At 41.7% G+C, this 16,632-nt stretch overlaps 1 protein-coding gene, 1 long non-coding RNA gene and 1 other non-coding gene across 4 annotated transcripts in view; 1 reads left to right on the plus strand and 2 right to left on the minus strand.

Moving 5' to 3' along the window:
- The window catches only part of LOC124264099 (titin-like), a 133,909-nt gene extending 131,137 nt beyond the window's left edge, over window positions 1-2,772 (plus strand). The window contains exon 68 of the mRNA XM_046698826.1: window positions 1,288-2,772. Coding sequence (XP_046554782.1) covers window positions 1,288-1,830 — 543 coding nt within the window. The 3' untranslated portion in view covers window positions 1,831-2,772. The remainder of the gene's footprint in view (window positions 1-1,287) is intronic.
- The window catches only part of LOC124264104, a 50,332-nt gene that overhangs the window by 6,999 nt on the left and 26,701 nt on the right, over window positions 1-16,632 (minus strand). For both annotated transcript variants that reach the window (XR_006895052.1, XR_006895053.1), the window contains exon 2: window positions 10,798-10,868. This is a non-coding gene — a long non-coding RNA (uncharacterized LOC124264104). The remainder of the gene's footprint in view (window positions 1-10,797; window positions 10,869-16,632) is intronic.
- Trnan-guu lies at window positions 8,743-8,816 on the minus strand. The gene has a single exon. It is a non-coding gene; the product is annotated as a tRNA-Asn (tRNA).

Here is a 16,632-nt window from a genome sequence, read left to right on the forward strand (position 1 = left end):
TATCATGGTCTTGCTTACTCTCTCATGCAATGTCTCTGTTAATTTATAAACTGATCTGTCTCAGAAACCACTGCGCAAATTAAAAATAGTTCTAATATTACATTTGTAATTTTTCCTAGGAAAGGAGACAAGTGCTTTTAAACTGTTGAATTTGAAGTAATGATTCAGGAATTTTTGGGGGCAAGCTGATATCTTGGGTTGTGATGGTGTTGGTATATATTCTCCTATCATGTATTGTGAGCTTTGGCATGGGCTAAGCAATCATCACAAGCAGCACAGGTGGTATGCTGTGCTGCAAGTGTCATGATTTCTCCAGAAATATACTGCATAAAAGGGCTAAACAGCTGCTAGCATTAATGCAATTTGAATTTGGTAGGAATGGGATTATTGTGAGCATGTTGGGTAAAATGGTCAAGATTTCAATTTTAAGTGAAGAGGTGAAATCAAGATTCTTTAAAAAAATGCTATGTGTTCCTTCGTTGTAATCATGTTTTTTCTGTTATTTTAGCTTTTTGTTGTATGGTAAATCCTATTGTTGTCAGCACATGCATGACAGATTTTCTCACATTTCAATATTTACCCACAAGTTTAATTGCATAAATCACACATCCTCAATTTTTTCTGACCTCTACCCTCCATTTTAAATCATCAGTTTACAAAACATGATCTTTCAAGACACTTTTTCCCCTGCTTGCGATGTTCAGTATTTTCTTGGAAACTCTCACCTCACCATTATCTCTTCCTTTTGTTGTTGTACAATATTTTTCACCACTTCACCAATGTTGTTGCATTCATTATTTGTTTGATTGGTATTCAAATTTGAAAGAATGATAAAATAATAAAAATAAAATTAAAATAAAAAATAATGAATGCAATTTGGAAATGACACACCTATCATCTGGGAATCCATTAACTTGTAATTGGAAGTTAGGCAGCATTTGGGACCATTCATTGTATGTATTTTAAAAAAAAAAAATGTTTTTCTGTTGCCTTAGTTGTCAGAAACAAGGCATTACATTCCCCCAGATGACATGTTAATGTCTATGCACGTTGTGTTGTTTGCTTGAGCCTGCATGAGCCTTTTTTGTTGTTTAGAAAACTGGAACAGCAATCCGAGCTATTGGTCGCATGGCATCTTTGCAACGTTTAATGTCAGGAAGCACCGTGAGTAGCACAAGCAGTGGTCGGGAACGTTGTGACAGCAACGCGAGCAATAGCTCAAACAGTGCATGCTGGGATACTGACAACTCCACGTCTGATAAAACCCATTTCTCCTCTCCTTCTAAGGTTTGTGACGATATGGATGACATCGATGCCATGATAGAAACCCCCAAGGATACCATTCAACAGACAACCCAAGGTACCCTTTCTTTTACCAAGGAGGTATCTAAAGAACAAAGGGAGACAACCACATCTGATGACGCTCCTGACTTGAAGCAAAAGAAGAAAACCTGCCCCGATCACAACGGGAACGTTGCAATATCAAAACAAAATGGATATAACGATGCTGATAATACTACCGATGGCGGCACTTCACCCAATTTTATCAAGGAAATGTTAGACTGTGAAGCCTTTACTGGTGATGTAATCCGCTTCGACGTACGGGTTGCAGGCAGCCCAGAACCTGAATTTCATTGGTTGCATGAAGACGAAGAGGTTCAAGAAGATAGGCGGCATATTGTAGATGTTAGTGACAATGGACAATGTTCGTTAATCATTCGCAACGTAACGGAGGCAGACGAGGGGGAGTACAGCTGTGTCGCAGTGAATGATAATGGTGAAGCATCATGCTCTGCAGAACTTATCATCTGCAGCATTGGTGCAATATGATTGGTGAAAAATTCCAAATATGCTTTCCATTGGTAAATGTTGCCATTTATGACATCAACCGATTGAGACTTTTCACTGCTGTGAGATTTGAGTTTAGGGTGGGTGTTATGGCTGAAAGTTATTTTTGTTTGACCAGCTGAGATGTGATCAGCCATGTTGAAAAATGTCCTCCCCCATGTCCTCCATTGTCCATCTAACCCAATGCATTTTTGCAACCAGACTGACTTATTGTTCATTATCTGGCTCTAGTGACAGATCCATTCTGTGGGCTCCTCCAATCAGAATGGAGAACACAGAATGTACCTGTGATATAAGCCAATGAAAATGATGAACACGTATTAAAGTGGTGCTGATCCTGTGACGTCATGATATTATGTATGTATACTACACAGAGTGTCTATACCTGTTTTTATTATTATTTTTAAAAATGTACTTTTCAGTTGTCTGTCAGTGTAGATAGATCTACCTGGTTTATGTACAGTGTAAGGCTATGTTTGTCCATCAGCGCCCAAGATTTTCTTGGATATGGACAATCTCTCCACATTTTTTTCAATTTTGTTTCTTTCTTCAATGTTTTTTTTTTTATTTAAATTATCTTAAAATGTGTGGAGTCTTGTCCAAATCCATTTTTCGATGACCCTCTTTCTGCCCTGATGAGCGTTGATGGATGAACATGATTTGTTGAATCAGAGACTGTTAGTCATAATACTGCTATTGTATATTTGATGTAGATAAAGGAACACTGTTGCAAGACTGTACAGATGCTCAGGATGAACATACTTGGAGGTATTTATGTGATAATTATGTGCTGGTGAAACAGTCTTTACCCATTGGGCTTACACTAGCATTCAACGGAGACTTACACCATAGATAGTTCAGTATAGTGAGAGTGTGCATCCATACACTGTACATGAACTTTGCTCAATAAAATATCCAAATAAATGTTCTCTTGTAGTGGTATTTGATGTCAAGCCAAGGTGAGTGAATGAGTTTAGTTTTACGCCGCTTTTAGCAATATTCCAGCAATATCACCACGGGGGACGCTAGAAATGGGCCTCACACATTGTACCCATGTGGGGAATCGAAACCGGGTCTTGGTGTTACGAGCGAACACTTTAACCACTAGGCTCCCCCAAGCCCCTCCAAGCTAAGGCCAGCAAGCACCAGTACAGGGTGGTGATGACAAGGGCTGCAACGATTCACCCAGACCTTGATTCGTTCATTTTCGATTCAATTCTACATACAAGTAAAACATCAGATTTCATTTAACTCTCAAAGTCGGTGTATTTAGGTGAAATCCATCATCAACTTGGCGATGTCTACTAACAGCAATTCTCAATGGAAAATTAGCCCGGCGTCAACCAATCACATTTTGCCTTATGTCAGCGCTCGAAACTGTTCGAGTTAGGAGTCAAAATTACGTTCTGGCTGTGTGGAAATAATTTGAATAGGTGAGGTGAAATTGGGTTTAATATCGTGTTTGAGAATATTTCGCTCATATGACGACGTGCATGCATGTGTATGTGTATATGCGGCTGCTTGTACTAGCCCAGACTGAAGCTGGTTTTATAGTGCTAGCCCACTGAGATACCATGCAGCAGTGAAGCATGAATACCCCACTCGGACACATACTGACTCCGAGCCAACCAGTCCTTGTTGTACCCATTAATGCCGAGCACCAGGCAGGGACCAACAAGTACCATATTTTAACGTCTTTTGGTATGACGAGGGCGGACGCTCTAGCCACTACACCAGGGAGGCGGTCAATTTGAATAGGTAGTCAAATATCAAATTGAAATAGGGGCAAAGGGTGTCGATTAGATTTTCGTTTCAAACTGAATCGTTGCAGCCCTAGTGATGACAACAACAGACATTCCAACATGATCTTGAATGGGATCTTGAATCGTCTAAGTTTTCGGCTGACATTCATTTGTTTTTTGTTGTTGTTTTACTCCGCACTCAGCAATATCCCAGCTATATGGCGGCAGTCTGGACCCGACAATCCAGTGATCAACATCATGAGCATCGAACTACACAAATGGGATACGATGACATGTGTCAACCAAGTCCGTGAGTCTGACCACCTGATCCAGTTAGTTGCCTCTTAGGACAAGCATGCTGACATTGAAGTCTAGTCTCTGGTCTAGAGGTTAGCTTGCTGAAGAAGAGGTACTTTGTACCTGGATCAGTGTTAATGAACACCATACATTTGGTCATTCCTCTGATCAATTTGTCATAACCCATACCATGTAACACCAGTGAGTGAGTTTGGTTTGACGCTGCTTTTAAGCAAAATATCCATAAATAGAATGGTGGGGGGCACTAAAAATGGGCTTCACCCATGTAGAAAATCGATCCCAGGTCTTCGCTTTAACAAGGCTACCCCACTACCCCATTGGTGAGGATACCAAGGTCAGCAAAGGGGGATGGTCCTCACAGCATGACAATGACAACAACCAGGTATGGGGCTGACAAACCTGGGGTTCAAACATGGTATTGAACACCACTGTTGAACACCATACATTTGGTCATACCTCTGATAATTTTTTGTCATAACCCATACCAGGTAACAGCTGTGAGTGAGCAGCTGCTCTTAGCTAAATATTCCAGCAATATCATGGCAGGGGACAAAAATTGGCTTCACACATTGTACCCATGTGGGGAATCGAATCTGGTCCCATGTGGAGCTAACACTTTAACCACTAGGCTACCACACCCTCTAACAACTGTGAAACTGAGTTTACAGAAAATCCACATTTGCCTTCATACTGGTCAAGACATTCCAAATGCTGTCTACTGATTGGCCCAAATGAAAATGCCTTGCCAACTAGTTCTGTCTTTACCCTGGGACAGTTACCCAGGGGCCCACAGAATTCTAGGAGCCCAATGCTTATACTGTGACTTGCTGTCAAAAAGAGGCATCAATGCACTGTTTTGTCCCTGTTTTGCTGCCCCATCTGTCAAGAATGTTTCTCTGTTTCATCCCAGACACGTTTAGTAAGGAAGAGATATTTATTGATTGATTGATTGTTGTTTAACGCCGCATTCAGCAATATTCCAGCCATATGACGGCGGTCTGTAAATAATTGAGTCTGGACCAGACAATCCAGTGATCAACAGCATGAGCATCGTTCTACACAATTGAAATACGATAACATGTATCGACCATGTCAGGGAGCTGGACCACCCGATCCTACTAGTCGCCTCTTACCACAAGCATGGGTTACTGAAGACAAATTATAACCCGGATCTTCACGGGTATAAGGAGGAGATGGGGACAAATAACTGTTACCATGGCAACCAACCGAACGCGTTTGTCTTGTTGACATGGCGTATCAAGACACACAGCTTTGACTGTGTATAACACGCCCTCGAAGAAATAATATCTTTTTTATGACTATTAAAATGACTTCATTTGGTGTGATTCATGCTTTTAGCAAGTCAAAATCGTGTACCTATATTGGCAAGGCTTTATTTCCTTCTTGAACCTTTGTTTATGAGCTTCTGGTAAACAACCACTTCTATTCACTTAAAAAACAACAAACACAGAAACATCAACAAGTGTGCATGAACATGTACAAAATACGTCCTGAAAATTGCATTAATATCAGAATAAACATATTGTAGCTGGACTTTAAATGAATGAGTTTAGGTTTGTGCCGCTTTTAGAACGGTGGGGGACGCCAGAAACAGGCATCTCACTTTGTAACCATATGGGGAATCGAACCCGCTCTTTCTCGTGGCCAGCGAACGCTTTAACCACTAGGGAACTTTATATGAAGCACAACTACATGCTAGTTCCTACCAGTAAACATGTGGAAACCTGCACACCACCACTGACACATATCAAACAACAAGTCTCGGAACCAGACCACGTTATGGACGAAATATGCCCCGAAACCACCTCTTGACGCCTTATAAAAGTTGGTCTTCAGCAACCCATGCTTGTCGTAAGAGGCGACTAACGGGATCGGGTGGTCAGATTCGCTGATTTGGTTGACACATGTCATCGGTTCCCAATTGCGTAGATCGATGCGCATGCTGTTGATCACTGGATTGTCTGGTCCAGACTCGATTATTTACAGACCGCCGCCATATGGCTGGAATATTGCTTAGTGCGGCGTAAAACCAAACTCACTCACTCACCTTATAAAAGTAAGAACAAATGTGCAAAGTGTATGTGAAGCGAACGTACAATACCTTCTTAGTGAAATATCTTCGCGGCTTCGACGCTAATTACTTTCACACTTTTCTTAATATCTTATTATATGTATTTTGAGTGAGTGAGTTTAGTTTTACGCCGCACTCAGCAATATACCAACTATACAGCGGCGGTCTGTAAATAATCGAGTCTAGACCAGAAAATCCAGTGATCAACAGCATGAGCATCGATCTGTGCAATCGGGATATGATGACATGTGTCAACCAAGTCAGCGAGCCTGCATGACCACCGATCCCGTTAGTCACCTCTTACGACAAGCATGGGTTACTGAAGACCAATTCTTACCCGGATCTTCACGGGTCATTATATGTACTAGTATTTAATAACCGTACATTGGTAATTGAAAGTAGGACTGTTTACTCCGTTATAAGTGATCACACGTTTTCTGTAGGGCGGATGTTTGTGATTCTCCAACCACGTCATACTTTCAAATGACCTCACCCACTATGAATGGTGACAAACGTAACCTTTTAGTTCCCTTGATGCCATCAAGCCCCGGGTCCCCTAAACGGAACCCAGCAATATTTGTAGCTCTATTATGGAAGTCTGTGAAAATAATCCAATCCAATGATTCACATAAGCATCGATTTACGTAGTTGGGGGACGATGATATGCATCCACCAAAACACGTGCGACCACACATTAGATTCAGTAAGTACCATTAGAGTGAGTGAGTGAGTATGGTTTTACGCCGCTTTAAGGATATTCCCGCTGCATTACGGCGGGGTACACCAGAAATGGTCTTCACACATTGTACCCATGTGGGGAATCGAACCCGGGCCTTCGACGTATCGATCGAACGCTTTAACCACTAGGCTATCCCACAGCCTCAAGTATGTATAGGTATATTATTTTATAAATCCATTTTCTGGACTTAAGACGGTATTTATGCATCAACAAATTCAGAGATTACTGTTATATTGCCTTTCCTACTCTTGACGAGGGGGTGATGCAGCTAAGAGGTTGCAACATTCACTCGTCACGATGAAAATGGCTACACCTGTGTGAAAACCATTCCTGATGTTTAATACTTCAATATACTTTTGGTAAAACTACACCCATTCCTGTTCGCGATATAGTCTTCACGAAGTATAGAGAGAATGTAAACCTTTTTGCTTGAGTAAGATAGGGGAGTAAGATAGGGGAGGAGACAAGGTTTGTTCTGGTTTGTTGTTGTTGTTGTTGTTGTTGTTGTTTAAGGAAGCACTTGGCAAATTCCAGCTATATGACGGCGGTCTGTTTCGAGACAAGGAAGTGTCTCACAGTTTTTACAAACAAATATAAGAATTTCCCCTTGTGAGATTTCTCAGATTTCATTGGTCAACAGTGATGTAGTACAAGGATGGTAAAAATGATTATCACACATATGAATTATAAATGGTAACGCAGTTTTGATGAATATACATAGGGCTGGAAAATATAACCATGCAGGATACTGGATCCAATGCTGTTCCAAACTACAGAATGGTCATATCAATATATTCAACCTACAGTAATACTTAATTCAAACATACATGGACCCAAGAGCACAAACAAGTCGAATCTTTCAGTCGAAAGAATATTTCTGATTAAAATTAATTATTAAGTTTATTTGTATGTTTTGTATGCATAAGTCGTGTATGTGAAATATTTGATTTCCTATTTCCGATCAGGTAAAACACTTTGATTTGTCCACAAGAAGCTGCTACCATAAATGCTGGATTGTTTCAGATTTTGTTGGTACGATTAGCGTAAGTGCCATTTATTGAAATAGTCTCAAGCGAGTGAGCGGATCTGTGCCCCTTTAAAAAAAATAAATAACGCCGCTTTTGATAGTATTCAACTCATATCTCGGCATGTGGTCTTAATTTGGGAGGAAAACCCGAAGTAACGCAGGGTTCAGACATTTACCACTGCGGTTGAACCCAGGAGTCTTGATATTGTACCGACAAACCTGGATTCGAACCCACAGTCATAAATTACTTGCATGCACCTCTGTAAGGCTGTACAATTTTCTGAAAAGTCGGAGTCAAGGAAAAACAACTTCTATGTATAGTCAACTTCTTTATTGCACTTAGTGCGACGTTTCGGTGTAGGTACTAACACCGTTATCAAGCAAGTGATGTCTGATAATGGTGTCGCACTAAACGACGCATTCACTTCAATAAAGAAGTTGACTATCTAATCCATAGAACATGCAATTGGTTTTCCTTCATCTTTACAACTTCTAAAATGGCTCTCAAAGAAGTATGAGTCAGCTGAAAAGTAGAGCGCCATATGGCTAAAATCCGATTTGTAGTAAATAGTGTTGCTTTTGAAGTGTAGAATCTATATGTGAATTCTTGAAACCAATTCCGAATATCTCGCCAGATACTGATCCCAAATTGGCATATCCGCTGTCAGCTTGTAAACACGTACCTTGGACGTATCTTTACAAGCTGACAGTGGATATGCCGGGATCAGTGTTAATTAATATGCAGTATAACGCCCCACTCCGCTGTATGACGACGGTTTATATATAATCGAGTCTGGACAGTCAACAATGACATGCTGTCAACAAAATCAAGAAGCCTATCGCTCACACACTCAAGTTTTCTTGTGACTAATTGTTGTTAACATAACAGATACACACATTCGTATTCATAACTGCTATTTTTTTCATAAAAAAAGAGAATTTCATAAGATCGAAAATACAAAAACAAAAATTACGTCGTCCCTGGGTGGGCTCGAACCACCAACCTTTCGGTTAACAGCCGAACGCGCTAACCGATTGCGCCACAGAGACATCGCTGTGCACCACAGATAAGTTTAGAACTATAAACGTGATTCAAATAACTGTCGTGCTTTGTTATGTTGGATTTTTTTATGGACACCCTAGTGAGGTAAGAAGTAACCGCTGTTCCCGTCGAACTCGTGGTATTCCGGGACAGGCCGATTGACGGATTACGGAACGGGGCGAATGCTGCTTACATTCAACCGACGCATACAAATGGTGTTCTATAAATATCGAATGTTATGCGCAAATGTGTAAGTTAGAGTTACCTCCCCTCACTTATATTGCGCGCAAAGTAACTTTACAGGCTTCAGGGAAAACGTGTGTTCCTTTGGTGTTACAGGCTTATACGTTACTCACCAAAGAAAGTGTATTACATGTATTGCTGAGAATTCAATCCTGAACGAAGAAACTACCACCAAAGTGACTTGACAATATATCTGCTTTTAGTTGAGATTTCTAAGATGGAAATTTAAGGGATTGTCACTTTTATTAACAAATTTCAGAATTAATCAAAGTTAATTATTCTTGAAACTGTAACAAGTGGGATTCATGCTGCATTGAACAATATTTCACGGCATGTCCGCTAAATACTGGCGTGAGTGAATATAGTTTTACGCCGCACTCAGCAATATGGAGGCGGTCTGTTAACAATCGAGTCTGGACCAGACAATCCAGTGATCTACTGCATGAGCATCGGTCTGCGCAGTTGGATACCAATGACATGTGTCAACCAGCGAGCCTGACATCCCGAACCCATTAGTCGCCTCTTATGACAAGCATGGCCTACTGAAGATCAATTCTAACCCGGATCTTCACGCGGGTACTTAATACTAGAAGAAAGTCCGAAGTGGTGCAAGCTTTAGACGTTCAGTCATACCACATGGACTACTTGAAATTTTTTATCGCCTGATACTAAAAGAAAAAAAAGGCCTAATGGGTGACCAGTCTTCATGATCAGTTGTCTCGCTGGCTAATAAGGGTCGCAAGGAATATCTAGTCATGGTGAAATGGGTTACTTGCATTTGATAGTTGAATCTATGCTGCTTACATGCCAGCAAATCTACGGGGCAAAATAGTTAGGGATATATGTTAATTTTGAAATTATGAATAATGATCTATTTATTCATTGACACGTTGATAAAATACCAATCATAGAAATACCAATATCCCTAACTTATTTTGTCCAGTATATACAAAGCTGTATTTCCGGTAATAAACTAAACACAACTTCACTGTAGGAAGCATTCTCCCAAAAAGGGTTTGGGCAATTGTTAGCAAAGGCCTGTCATGATTTTTTGACAAAAAGATAAAGCCATAGTACGCAAGTGAATGGTCCGTGTCATGGGGAATGGTGCCCTACCTCCTTACAAGAATATCTCGATGGAGTTTGAAGATGGCAGTGAGCCCTTCGATTACATGTAGTAATGATCGACTGATAAATGTCATACAATTGTCCCGTCAATTTTAGTGGGCAGCACTGAAAGCGTCAACTATCAAAAGTTTCGTGTCTCGACGTCTCTTTGTTGTTTAACGCGGGATTTACACCTCGGCCTGTAAATAATCGAGGCTGGACCAGACAATGTAGTGATTGGCATCGTTAGCATCGATTTCCGCAATTGTATACGATGACATGTGTCAACCAAGTCAGCAAGCTTGACCACCCGATTCTGTTAAGCATGGGTTGCTGAAGAACAATTCTAACCCGGATCTTCACACAACGATGCAGTTGAGGAATGATGGAAAGTGGAAATTGACCAAATGTGTTGAAAAGTAGGGTCACTCTATAGACCAAAGTAGGAACTTTGTATTTATCACAATCTAAATATTAATTGCTGAACTCCTATCATCATATTTTTTCTATACCCTAACCTTTCGTTTTGAAATTGTGTGAGCGACGGAACTTTAGGTGCAAAGATATAGACTAATTACAGGTCAGCATTACCATTTTTGTTTTCGGTAAATCTTGATTCCGGTAGTAGAATCGACTCACCAATCCGGGGCCTGTTGTCTCTTCTTCCAGAATCCATATATTCACGTATCACACCACTGATTCCTCCTATACTGAAACACAACAAGAACACAAAACAAGCTTTAACTACAGATCAGAAAAGGTGTTGTTGTCATTAAATTCATTTCCACACCGTACAACACTGTTGTTTGATTACCTCATGCCTAAATACCCAGAACAAAGACATTGGAGTGAGTGAGTATAGTTTTACGCCGCATCTAGCAATATTCCAGCAATATCACGGCGAAGGAACACCAGAAATGGGCTTCACACGTACCCATGTGGGGAATCGAACCCGGGCCTTCGGCACGACGAGCGAACGCTTTTTAACCACTGGGCTACCCCACCGCCCCAAAAGACATTGGAATTGTGTGGCGATTTTGCCAAATGTTACAAAGAAAATGGAATATTCGTTCTCAAAGTGTTTCAGTGGGTATGTTTTTTATTCAGGATATGTAGATCATTAGGACCATAACTCATAAAGACTTTAGATGAAAGGTCCGACTTTACACATTCAATACAACATCATTATAGTGAGTTGGTTTGTTGTTTAACGCCGCACTCAGCAATATTCCAGCTATATGGCAGCGGTCTGTAGATAATCGAGTCTGGACCAGACAATCCAGTGATCAACAGCATGAGCATCGATCTACGCAATTGGGATGCGATGACATGCGTGTGTCAACCAAGTCAGCGAGCCTGACCACCCGATCCCGTTAGTTGCCCCTGACAAGCATGAGTTGCTGAAGACCAATTCTAATGGGTATATGTATATGTTTTAAGGGGTTTGCAGTAACAATCCATCAATATCACAGAATAGGGACACAGAGTAGGGACACTAGAAATGGGCTCCAAGCATTGAACCCACGCCGGAAATCCAATCCGGCTGACACGCACGAACCCTTAAACCACTAGCAATAGGCTACGTCATCGCCCTAATATCAACGTAGGTTATCATCAAATGCAATTAATTCGCATCTCAGTTGTTTTCCGTCCCTTGGTTTTGCTCAAAGAAACTAAAATACATAAACATTAAGCTTCGGTACCCGGGAAGAACCGGGTTAGAATTGATCTTCAGCAGCCCATGCTTGTACAGAAGGGGTCGTTGTCGACACATCTGTAGTAGCTGTCATGTTTGTCGTAAGAGGCGACTAACGGGATCCGGTGGTCAGGCTCGCTGACTTGGTTGACACGTCATCGTATCTAAATTGCGTAGATGGATGTTCATACTGTTGATCACTGGACAGTCTGTCGCCATGTTACTAGAATATTGCCGAGTGCGGCGTTAAACAAGGAAACTTAGTTTCGATACAACTTAGTTTTCATACATTTCAAAGGTACTCCCAACAATAAAGAGTGCTTTCACGACGAGGAGGGTCTTACTTTCATGCATGTTAAAAAAATTCACATCTCCATGGATTTGTTTAAAATTGTACATGTGCAGTTATCGGCGCTTAAACAAAAGTTATGCAAATGTATGTAGAGTATTTGTAGCTTATAGAATATTGCCACTGTTCTTCATGAAAAGGTTATGCAATAAAATATCTTAATCTCTTAAACCAGATACAACAGAAAGAAAGGACTGACGGACACACGCACGCACTGACGAGCGGACGGACGGACGCACGCACATAAAATGACAAAGATATTCACAACAGTTAAAACACGACCGAAAGCAAGTCATGGCATTCATTGGTAGTAGTCTATGAATAGGATCGGACCTTTCTTCTCATTATACCGTCCAAGCGACCGTGCTCTACAGGTGAATATATAACGACGAATAACAATAACAGTAGATACGATACAGTGTTTGATATCAATAATATATTTTTCAATACATGTCTTTAAACAGTTTATAATAGATGTCTTCGTAGTTGTTAGCTACAAAACTGTGCAATGTTTATATTAATTGGCCTTTTAAAGCCACCCAAGAGAGGCGGAAAATGGTTCCATATGTTCTTTAATAAACAGCCACAAACGTCGTCTTTTTAACGTGTTGCTCACTCGTCTGTGTCTGTCTACTTGGAGATCGCACTGTGAGTGGTTTTACCCTCGATACATTCTCACCAGCATGGCGCCTTTGTTCGACCTGCTTGTCCACGTGTGTAGTTCTCAGTGGGGCGGCAGGTGTCATTGCCTAGACTTGATCCCCGAGGAGGGAGGTGGGGGGTAGGGGAGATAGGCTGAGCACTCACAGGTGAAAAATGTGCCCGGCACGACACGGACTGGCGCTCTGGGTCAAGTTAGGAGAAAGGCCAAGAGGTCATGCCATTGCATAGGGTCACTGAGGTCAACGGTTTAAGAGATGGAAGCCTTTCCCCGTCGACATACAAAAGCTCCCTGTGTAAAGGTACCATTGTGGTTCACTGATCGTATACGATAGGGGAATGGCCATCCATCATAAAACATACCTTTTCGAAGATATTATTTTGACAACCTAACGTTATATGGCTTAAAGAAATATATGTTACCGCAACATGATTGCCTGCGGTCATGGCGAAGGGGTGAGGTGAAATTGGGTTCAGTTGTTCTGTGTCTGGCGCATGTGTGCGCGTGTACCAGTCCGGGCTGATGCTGCTTTCATGGCGCAATCCCACTGAGATGCTGTACTGTATATTCTGTCTGAACTACATTCTATCCCAATTGCGTAGATCGATGTTCATGCTGTTGATCACTGGATTGTCTGGTCCAGATCCGATTATTTACAAACCGCCGCCATATAGCTGGAATATTGCTGAGTGCGGCGTATAACTAAACTCACTCACTCCCTGAACCGCATTTCCCCCTCCGCTCATCCCTCTCTGCAATACTGAATCCCTATAAGAAGAAAGTCTAGATTTCCTCAGGTTCAGGGTACTGAATCTCACTGGGGCTCCTTTTCAGTTTAAACGGAATTTGGATTTTTTGCTACCAAACTATAAACATTCAGAGACTAAGCGTTATCCTAAATTCCGCACTGCACTGTACTCCACCCAGACAGTATAGTGACTCCGACCAGTCCTAGGTATTTCCCCTTGCGACGGAAGTGCCATCTTTTCACGTCGGTTTGGTAAAACGCGGCCGAAGATGATCCGTAAAAGATTTCCCCGTTTTGGTCGTTAGGTTACGTAAACTACAAGACTGTACCTCAGTTACACATTTCCATACAATTGTGTTTGAATGTGCATAAATATACAACAGACATCTTTAATGCTTATATGTTGTGCTTGTCTGTCTCACAGTCCCTGAACCACATTATTTTCCCTACAGCCAATCCCTCCCTGTAGTGCTAAAGCCCTAAACGAAGCAAGTCTAGATTTCCCCAGGTTCAGGAATCTCTGGTCTCCCTAGGGCTCCTTTTCAATTTAAATGGGTTTGTTTGTTACTATCAAAATTATACATATTCAGAGACTAAGCCTTAGTCTAATGTTGTGCCAAAAGACCACTGTAGCTTTGAGGGCTCTACATGCATGTGTTGCTTCGATTCCCAAGCATATCTCAAGACTTGCAGTTGTCTCAGGATTACCCCCACTGACTGCCAATTATTGCGAGTTTGTTTGCTTGTTTATTGTTTAAGGCCGCACTGTCCCAGCTACATGACGGGACTGTTTTCAATGTGACTGTCAGGCCGGCCATGTTTAAACCTTTTCGTGATTACATTGCTTGGATCATCAATGATTGTACATCGCCCTTGAGTGAGATACAGCGTCTGTATGGCGTTCAGCCGTAATGAGTGAGTGAATGAGTGAGTGAGTGAGTGAGTTTAGTGTTACGCCGTTCTCAGCAATATCCCAGCTATATGGCGGCGATCTGTAAATAATCGAGTCTAGACCTAAAAATCCAGTGATCAACAGCACGAACATCCATCTACGCAACTGGGATACGATGATATTTGTCAACCACGTCAGCGAGCCTGACCACCCGATCCCGTTAGTCGCCTCTTACGACAAGCATGGGTTACTGAAGATCAATATTCTAACCCGGACCTTCACGGGTCCGTTCAGCCGTAAGTAATATCACGGCGGTGGACAATAAAAATGGGCTTCAGACATAGTGCTCACGTCGGGAATCGAACCCGGGCCTTCAGCGAACGCTTTAACCACCAGGCTTCGTCTTCATAATCATTGGCGTCTTCATAAATGGTCATCGTCTTCATGATCATCGGCAAATGGTCATCGTCTTCATAATCATCGGCAAATGGACATCGTCTTCATAGTCATCGGCAAATGGTCATTGTCTTCATAATCATCGGCAAATGGTCATTCGTCTTCATAATCATCGGCAAATGGACATCGTCTTCATGATCATCGGCAAATGGACATCGTCTTCATGATCATCGGCAAATGGACATTGTCTTTATAATCATCGGCAAATGGACACCTTCTTCATGATCATCGGCAAATGGTCATTGTCTTCATAATCATCGGCAAATGGACATCGTCTTCATGATCATCGGCAAATGCACATCGTCTTCATAATCATCGACAAATGGACATCGTCTTCATAATCATTGGCAAATGGACATCGTCTTCATAATCATCGACAAATGGACATCGTCTTCATAATCATGGGTGTCACACCCCCTGACTGCTGGCGGACCTCGTGATATCGGACTGAAGTGTCGCCAACTCAGAGACAGCTCGGGGCTGGTTAAGGCAGAAGGCAACACGGTGTGGGACATGTCTGCGTCCATCTAGGTTGGTTTATCTCTTGGTTTTGATATGAACGAAAAAGAGCCGATATTCGCGCAGACATCATCGACGTGCACTGAATATCGACACCGTGCTGCTGAACTTCAAGCCCATGGTCCAGATGTACAGATAAGCTGCGTATCTGCGTAAATTACACAAATATTTATGTGAAAACTCAATTTCTATTAAGTCTATTGCGTAGTCTAGTACGCTTGAAGTTTTGTAAATACTCAATAAATTTGATCTTACATGTGTACACATAAAAATGCCAAGTCTTAGCTTGCGTACGGGTGGATAGATAAAACAACTCGATATATTGAGAGGTTCTGTTTCAACACATGAACTGGCAACTTGCAGTCTTTCTTATCGTTTCTGATATTACAGATAAAATATAAATAACAAACATGTAAACCAACATTTAAACGGAAAATGGCAAAATACCCAATTGAGTTTGAGTGAGGTGGGTACAATTTGTTTTGTTACTCAGAGTGAGTGAGTGAGTTTAGTTTTACGCAGCACTCAGCAATATTCCAGCTATATGGCGTCGGTTTGTAATTAATCGAGTCTGGACCAGAAAATCCAGCGATTAACAGCATGAGCATCGATCTGCGCAATTGGGAACCGATGACATGTGTCAACCAAGTCAGCGAGTCTGACCACCCGATCCCGCCTCTTACGACAAGCATGGGTTACTGAAGATCAATATTCTAACCCGAACCTTCACGGGTCGGTTACTCAAAGGAAAATTAGGATACCCAACTGAGATGAACACAAGCGAGTACATAACTCAATGATCCATAAAGTTATCTGTAGCTCTGAATAATGGTCATTCCGGAATCCTCATCAGCATGTAATATATAGGGGCGATGGAGTAGCCGAATGGTTAAAGCGTGCGTTCGTCATGCTGAAGAATGGTTCCATACCTCACATGGGTTCAATGTGCGAAGCCCATTTCTGGTGCCCTCAGGCGTGATATTGCTAAAAGCGGCGTAAAACCTCTCTCACTGCCTCACTCACTCATAATATATATTGTCTCTCCCTTGGAGAACCTGACAAACCGAGACGCGGACTTCAATTTTGAACGTTCGACACATGGCAATGCTACAACCACTTGTCCCATGATTTCACTGACCTTTCTTAGACATGC

Source organism: Haliotis rubra, unplaced genomic scaffold (assembly GCF_003918875.1).
Source record: "Haliotis rubra isolate DU_JTF1 unplaced genomic scaffold, ASM391887v1 Scf91, whole genome shotgun sequence".
Classification (NCBI taxonomy): Eukaryota; Metazoa; Mollusca; class Gastropoda; order Lepetellida; family Haliotidae; genus Haliotis; species Haliotis rubra.